We start from the raw sequence: 7,976 nt of genomic DNA, 5'->3' as shown, positions 1-7,976 counted from the left end.
CATGTGCAAAGGGGATATGACGCCATTGGCAGGCAACCGGTGAAATGCACCGTTACCTGAATAAAATTCTTTAGATTTTTCTTGATTTGAATGTTGTTGGAAACATAAACATTTGGGACAATGTACAAGCACAACTCAACAAAATATACAACATTTAGTGTTTATAGGCATTTTAATGAGGAAACGTTACATATTATAGCTTTAAAGATATATCTAACGAATTTCAGTCAGTGCAACTGTGGTGTATGAGGCATGATTTCCATTCTGATGGAGGACAGAAATGAGGTTAATGAGAATATAATGATTAATTCGCTAAGTCCCACAACACCTGCAAGGAACACACACACACAAACAAGAAAAAAAACACACACACACACACACACACACACACACACAGTGCTATATACATGCACATACCAGAGCCCACAGATAGCACTTAAAAAAGAACATTTGAGAGAAACAAAAACACATTAATATGACAAACACACAAACAATTACACACACAGCAAGTGAACTTGTTGCTTAGGTGTTGCAATGGTTGCAGATATTGATTAGCCTATCAAGCACTTGTGTTGTTGTGTTTTTCCTGACTCTCCTTATTTCTCTATAATCAGCACAAGCAGCTCCTAGGTGGTTGTATGTCAGCGACATTGAGATTGAGAGTCTTATTTTAGATGTTTCACTCTTGCATCCCTGATAAACAGCTGATGGTTGACATCTCTTGATCTACTGCACCGCACAGCTTAAAACCTTCTCTACATGTGTATTTTCTCTTCCTCAATACCTCCGACTCTGTTCCTTTCAAACCCACAATCAGACAAACATCGAGGAGCGGGAGCGAGTAGAGCTCCCGTGGTCTTTCAGCATAATCCTCTGAGTGGTCCTTGTGTTTCGAGAGTGGAAGCAATTCAAATTGAAACATCTGTGTGTGAAATGTATTGCCACGTTTGCCCAGAGGCAGAGCAATTGAACATAATGAACAGACTGGCTGCTATATTTGGCGGTTCTGAGGATTGCATCAGTGTGTTATGTGCTGCAGTGCCCTCTCCTGACCAATCTTTCCACATACAAAAAGAAGAAAATGTGAGCAATATGTTTTTTTCCATTCTTTCTATCTAATATGGATACATTATTCCTGCTCATGTATATGGCTGGAGTTTTTACTCTTAATAAACACAATTTGAAATGCACTTTTCATAACATTCTGTGTTTTAATAATTTAAATACACTTTATTTATATAGCACCTTTTGTACATGAAAAGCACTTAAAAGCACAATAACGTGTTCCTTAAATTAAAAGTAAAACTAAAATAATTAACACTTGGAGTTGGATTTAGGAAGTGTGTTGGTTTAGGGCATTTTTTTAAATGAGAACAGAGATTTTAACACTAAGGGTCAGTTTCTAATTTAAATATAAGTTATTACATTCAGAAAAAAAGAGAAAATACCCAAAAAAGAGATGACAACCGCACACAACATTGGCACAATAATTTACATTTACTTCAGTAATAGCATGTCTAAACTTACATTTCACATAATGCATAATAGTTCAAGTAGAAATACAATTTTAATACATAGAAAATATAAAACTAGCTTTGTACAGTCAATAATATAAATGAAGTAATGAAGATCATATAGTATATAAGTATATATTCCTTATAAATGTATAGATACAAATGAAGAAAACAAAGGTCTCAGAGTGTTTTCCAGCTACCTCTCTGTCTGGATAAGAATCTCATGCTGAGATGTTCAGCCTCCTGCTGATGCTCTACAGGCTGCTGGGAGAGGTTGTTGGTCTGTGGGAGGCAGTCGAGGGTCAAGCCCTTATGAGGACAAACAGAGTACTGGGAGAGCAACGTCACCAGGATGGACTTCATCATCACCATGGCGATGTGCTTACCAACACAGGCGCGAGGGCCTGAACCGAATGGCTGGAAGTAGCGGCGAGGAGCCTGAAGGAGGAGAAGGGCAGAGGAGTGATGAGTGAGGTAGTTAAAGCCCCTGGAAAGAGTTTGTCTATAATTATTCACGACAAAAAAAAACAACAGAAAACTTGCTTAGGTTTTTTTTATTAAAGATTTGACACTCAGAAATCTAATCTGCTTAATTAGGACTGTTTTGGTGTGGTTTGATCAGATTTTATTGACAGTGGCCTCAATTTATCACTTTAAACCAGTGAGAAAAGATATGCAGGAATCTGAGGGGAAATATCCAAAATTGTTCTAACTTTGGCAGAAAATGTAGTGTTTTGAGGTTCTCACTGCTTATAGTAAGAAGCTGAATAAGAAAACAGGCTTTCAGGGTCTTTAAAAGTAGATTTACTCACTAGTTAGTTATCTTAACTCTTAGTTTTGAGTCCCACAATTACAAATAGACCCTGAAACTTGGCAAAAAAAATATACATCTACTTACATTTTTTTCAAAGTTGTCCAGATTAAATTCATTGGGTTTGAGGAAAAACTCTGTCCGGTGCATGTGGCCGGTATTCAGAATGATATTTGTGCCCTTCGGTACCCTGTAGCCATCTATGATGTCGTCAGACAGGGCTCGACGCATGGTGAAATCCACCACAGGGTGGAAGCGCAGGCATTCGTTGACGAAGCTCTCCAGCACCTGCAACCTCTGAAGGTCCCCTTTCTGAAGCTGTCTTTCACCTATGAGACAATAAAAAAACAGTTTGTAACATTGTAACGTTTATATTGCAGGACTGCATTAGTTTGACCTAGGTGTACTGTACCTAATAAAGTGGCAATGTAGAGCATTTTGCTTACATGCACAGTGTTTGGTTTAAGACATAATGTGTGTGTTAAAATGCATTTTTTTTTGCTGTGTAAATTGTTTAAATCTAGCTTTTAAATCTTGTTTGATAGCACGTAATCTCTGCTATGCTATTTAACAATGACAGTGTCTTTAGGTTTTGATTCTCCCTGCTACCTACCTACAACAGTGTCTATCTCCTGCAGCAGCTGCAGCTCCACGTCTGGATTCTGTTTGAGGAGCAGCAGCATAAAGAAGAGGCTGACAGACAGAGTGTCTGGTGCTGCAATCACCATCTCCAACACACACTGCCTCACATTCTCAGCAGACAGTTTGCCATGGTTCTGAAAACACATAAATGTGAATAAGTTGAATGGTGCTACTTGGCAGAAAAAAATGCATTTCACCAGCGGATTTCTGACATTTGGGTTGCTAAAAGGGCTTGAAGAATGGAAAAAAGGACAAAATGGGCTTTTCTTTGAAATTTGAGAAAGAAATGGAGGCGATTCAGTTCTCAGACAAACCTGTGCAAATATGAGCTCTGCAGTGAAGTTGATGTCCAGTTTATCTGCCTGCTCCATATCTCTCTTCTTCTGTTCTACAAGACTCTCTATGGCATCTTGCAACTCCTGGCTGTGAGATAACAGACATTTAATACCTGATTATTAAAATAGTACTTACTAATACTTAGCCAAAAACCCTAAAGGTGGGTATATGAATGAAGAAGCCTGATAATATGAATGATAAAGTGGGTGACTCACGCTGCTGTCTTATGCCTCTGGTGAATCCAGTCGAACTTGAAATAAATGTCTGGTTTGATCAGCACAGTCTGCCATGTGTCAAAATACTTCTGAATCTTCAGCAGCAGCTCTTTCTCTGGACACATGGTTAACACAACACAGTAGGAAGATAAATTCTCTGTATCTTAACTGACCCATACACATGTTTATAAATAATACAAGAGAGATTAATAAGATAAGATACTCCTTTATTTGCCCCACAATGGGGAAATTCCAATGCATGCCTACTCACCATTGACAGGTACACCGAGGAAGAGTCTGTTGGAGATGTCGACCACTGTGCAGCGCAGCAAACTGAGGATATCCACATTATCCAACTTGTCCAGGTCGTCCAGGTGAGTCTGTGTGGAGGAGACACAAACCTCCACTGTCTGCTGCAAGCCCGGACCTGTCAGGGCTGAAACAGAATATAAAAATGTTTTTGACTGTCAAATATTAAGCATCTGAAATCAACTGGATAACGTGATGAATCCGGTTAAAATGTTACCTTTGGAGAAATAGGTGCGTATCTGTTTCCACAGAGTTACATTGTTGTTAAATATGATGCCTCTCTCATACATGCCCATGCAGCTGAGTCCCTGCTTGCTCCCAAAACGTGAAGTATAATGTCCATTCTTCAGTACATGGTGCACAGCTGAGGCCCTTTTGGTAAAGAAAAATGAAACTACAAATGATGCATTTACATTTGGATTGACTGCTTGGTAACTTTATTCATCAGGATTAACAGACATAACCAACCTGCTGAGTATGAGGGTCTCCTCTCCGTTGATCCAGACTCTGACAATGTCTCCATACTTGTTGTTGTAGTAGTTGCTGGCTGTGCCTATACCAGTCCAGATGAATCTCAGGTATGACAGAAGTGGCCCCAAACCCAGACAAAAAGAAGGACCTGTTGTGGTAAATCAAGAAGTATTTCAGTGCAAATTCAGTGATGAGGTTAAAATAGTATGAGAACCGACACCAGCACAAAGACAGAAACAGCAACCTACCTGGTACAGTATTCTTGTCTGTCTGGCTCCAGGCAACCAGCAGCAGACAGACAAGCAGTATTAGGGTTCTGGTTGCCACTGAGATGCCTGGTGATCCCACTGCAGTGGCATTTGGGGACATGGAGACCAGGTCTGCCACTATGGTGTCCAAACCTACAGGAGTCATCGCCCGTTCACAAGCAGAGATCAGATCCATGTAAAATAACCAAAAGCCTCCGAGTGAGCTGCCTCAACAATCAGGGCTTTCTCTTTATATGCAGTCTGAGCTGGTTACAAGCCACGTCAGGGCAAAGCAAAAGCCACAACAGAGGAGAAAAATGGTAAACAATACACTTGTAACCTTGAAGGGTTGTATTAGTGCCTGTGCTCTTGAGAGTACAGGACTTAGTTCAGTGAGTACATGTTGGAGTTGGAGTTGGGTTATTTGACATTTTAGTGATGAAAAGCAAGTTTTGCTCCTCCTTTGAACATCAAAATAATCTGATTGGAAAGCCTACAAAAGAACATCTGGCCTCTGAGAATATGGGAAGGTCTGTTATTGTTGTTATTATTGTTAAAGCTTTATCTGTCTTGCAAAATTAAATTCTAAGTTTTTTTCCAGAAACATCCACACATGAGTTGTATTTCCTTTTGTAAGGAAGACAGACAAGGGAAAGCTGGAATAAAATGATCATTTAGAATTTATAGTATTTGTGATTCCTCCCAGATTCCTCCATTAGACTACCAGTAGATGGAGAAGCAGAGCTGTGAGGCATTAAACCAGATCTTTAGATTAACTGTGACTGCATCATATACACTAACTCTTATGAGATGACTGTGATCATAAAACAAGTTCTGTAGCACCTTACTCACCCAGGGCTGTAGCTACAATTAAAGCCAGGATGTTGTGCCACCTGAATTTCAATTATTCTATAATTTGAAGTTATGCATAACAGAGTTTTTAAATAGCTATCATATTTTTTAGACCCAAGACAATTAAATCTGACTATTTCAGGCCAAGAAAAAGAAAGATAAAGAATTTGTGTAAACTAATGCAGCAGTTTTCCTTAACAGAAGTTGAGGAAGCTCTTAGACCAGCTTTTAGACCATCATGTCTACATGTGTAGCAGTTTTACCACTTTTTTTGATTATTTTTGTTTTCATCAAACCTTATTATTTGTGTACAGACTCAGCAGCTGTGTCCTAATTTACTGTATTTATGTAACTTGTTTGTGACAGACACATCTGCGTAACGTCAACATGTACTAACTTTTATTAACCAACTAATATTTAATTCCAAACTAGTGTGTGTAAAAAAAATAAAAAATTATTACAATCTCATTTTTACTGTTTGTTAAACTTAACAGTTGTTTTAAGCCAGCCTTTTATCCTCTATTGCATATTGCCTTCTATGATATATGAGCTCTGTGAACTGTGTTCCTACCTCTGCTTACTTCTATGTCCAAGTTGATTCATTTTATTTTATTTTGCAATTTGTGACAAAGCCAGTGCTGTTTGACTCTATCTCTGCCGTCGTTCCATTTGCTCATTCTGTATAGAAGACTGTGAATTCACTTACCGCCCACATCCGAGTCCAAGAATGTGAATTGTTCAAATGACTGACTGTGTGCTGAGGCGCTTGCCTTGATAACGATGCCCTGTATGATGGCTTAGCCCTAGATTGTTCTGCATGATTAAGCCGAGACAACCCACCGTCTCTCCCGAAAACAGAAATTAATGTAACCTTTTCTCTGGGCTCTGTTTTGTGGTCAACTACATCTTTGTCTCCACAACATATGTAGGGAGTTGTTTACAAGTCAACAAACAAGATTAATAGAAAGCTGAATAAACTGAGTTAAATGTCAGCCTGTGCATGATGTCTGAACAGAATGTATAAACTCCTCTTTTACCTTTCACTTTTACATGATTACCCTGCTAATATCTTTTTAGCATTTTTTTCACATGCATTCTCACAGCAGTGGGAAGAGAGTATGTAGTAAAACAGAAAGTATGATTATGACACAGAGAGGTATGACTAGAAGAAAAGTGAGTGGATTCAGACTGTATGCTTTATACTGTGCGACCAACCTGAACAACCTTGAGAAATTGATCTCACAATTCAGATTTAAAGATTGCTGAGTTGGCAAAGAGATATGAACACAGCTGGAAGATAAACTCACTCCCCAACCACCTCCCAAGACAGAGAACAAGCCATAGAGAGTGTAGCTTTAGTGTCTGTTCCATCACTACACCATACTTACTTACTGAGACTTTCCTCAACAAGATTTGTCCGTCATTGTGTTTAATTTAAATTCAGGTTGTTTTAGATGTTTAATAACTTTTTTTTTCACTTTTTAAATTATTTTATATATTGACTTTGTTTGATTTTCTTTTGTGTGCAATTTTCAGATTTTATTATTATTATTTTTTCTCAATGACTTTGCTGAATTGTGGCATTCAAGTAATAATACATATTTTAAACTTGTGAAACTTCAAGGAAGAATGTTTCTTGGAAACAGAGAAAAGAGATGGGTGGGAGGATAAAGTATATAAAAAGATACGTCAGGTCATCTGGCTGTCCTTGGCCTGGAGCAGTTAGACAGACATGGATGTCTCAGCCCTGAGGTAAGAAGAGAGATAAGCCTGCTTTCGTAGCAGCTGCACCTCAGGAAGGAGGACACAGAACCAGAGAAGGTCAATGAAGACCAGAGATGGAAAAGAGTTTGTGGGCATGCCAACGTATTTAAACCACATGGTTCACATTAACGGACAAAGAGTGGTGAATGAGAGACAACAAAGGAACGACCTCGATGCATCTGCTGGAGCAATTCAAGTTATCCAAAGACTGGCTGTCAGTGACCTACAGCCTCAGGCAGGAGCCAACATAACAGATCTCAGGATCTGAATCAAACTGTAATGTTGTATGTCTAGTTTCTCTCTCTTTCTACCTCTTCCTGTTTGTGTGTATGCCACAGTTATATGGGCCTTAACATGGCTGCAAGAGCATGTACAGTAGGTCAGCTACATGAATCACCAGAGAGGTCAGTTTACTGACTTATGGAAACACACTGTATTGTTATTGACGTAATTACTGGGGATGATTGCAGAAAATAGGCCAGCTACACCTACACTAAGTCAAAAGAAGAAGTATACAATATCCCTGTAACAGTGAAGAATGCTTCCAGTCCCTGGAGCTGATGTGTTTTTGGCTGGACTGTCATTTTTCTGGTGAAATGTCACTTTTCTGGCCCAAATCAAAGCAAAGGAAATGGGTCACCGTTGCAATTGGTGGATGGAAGCTGCGAGGATGTGACAAGGACCAGCGCTGAGGGGAAGAAATGAAGGGAGGATACAGGAGTTGGGTAAGAGGGGGCTAACCAACCAACCAACTCAAACTATAATGATGTTAATGCATTTTGATGTCATGTATTTTCTTCTCATTCAATACTGG

The 7,976-nt window shown here is 39.1% G+C and overlaps 1 protein-coding gene across 1 annotated transcript; it reads right to left on the bottom strand.

Moving 5' to 3' along the window:
* Positions 1-1,478: 1,478 nt before the first annotated feature.
* On the bottom strand, positions 1,479-4,727 carry LOC118343515 (aromatase). Its single transcript, XM_035682371.1, has 9 exons — positions 4,547-4,727; positions 4,287-4,446; positions 4,045-4,199; positions 3,790-3,954; positions 3,519-3,633; positions 3,282-3,390; positions 2,939-3,101; positions 2,413-2,654; positions 1,479-1,952 (listed from the first exon to the last, which is right to left on the bottom strand). Exons 1-9 carry the CDS (start codon positions 4,710-4,712, stop codon positions 1,695-1,697), a joined length of 1,533 nt encoding a protein of 510 aa, XP_035538264.1. The 5' UTR covers positions 4,713-4,727; the 3' UTR covers positions 1,479-1,694.
* Between the last annotated feature and the right edge of the window lie 3,249 nt (positions 4,728-7,976).

Source organism: Morone saxatilis, unplaced genomic scaffold, assembly GCF_004916995.1.
Source record: "Morone saxatilis isolate NCDOM2014 unplaced genomic scaffold, NCSU_SB_2.0 Contig11, whole genome shotgun sequence".
In the NCBI taxonomy this organism is placed as follows: domain Eukaryota; kingdom Metazoa; phylum Chordata; class Actinopteri; family Moronidae; genus Morone; species Morone saxatilis.
This window is presented reverse-complemented; position numbering and strand designations above follow the sequence as displayed.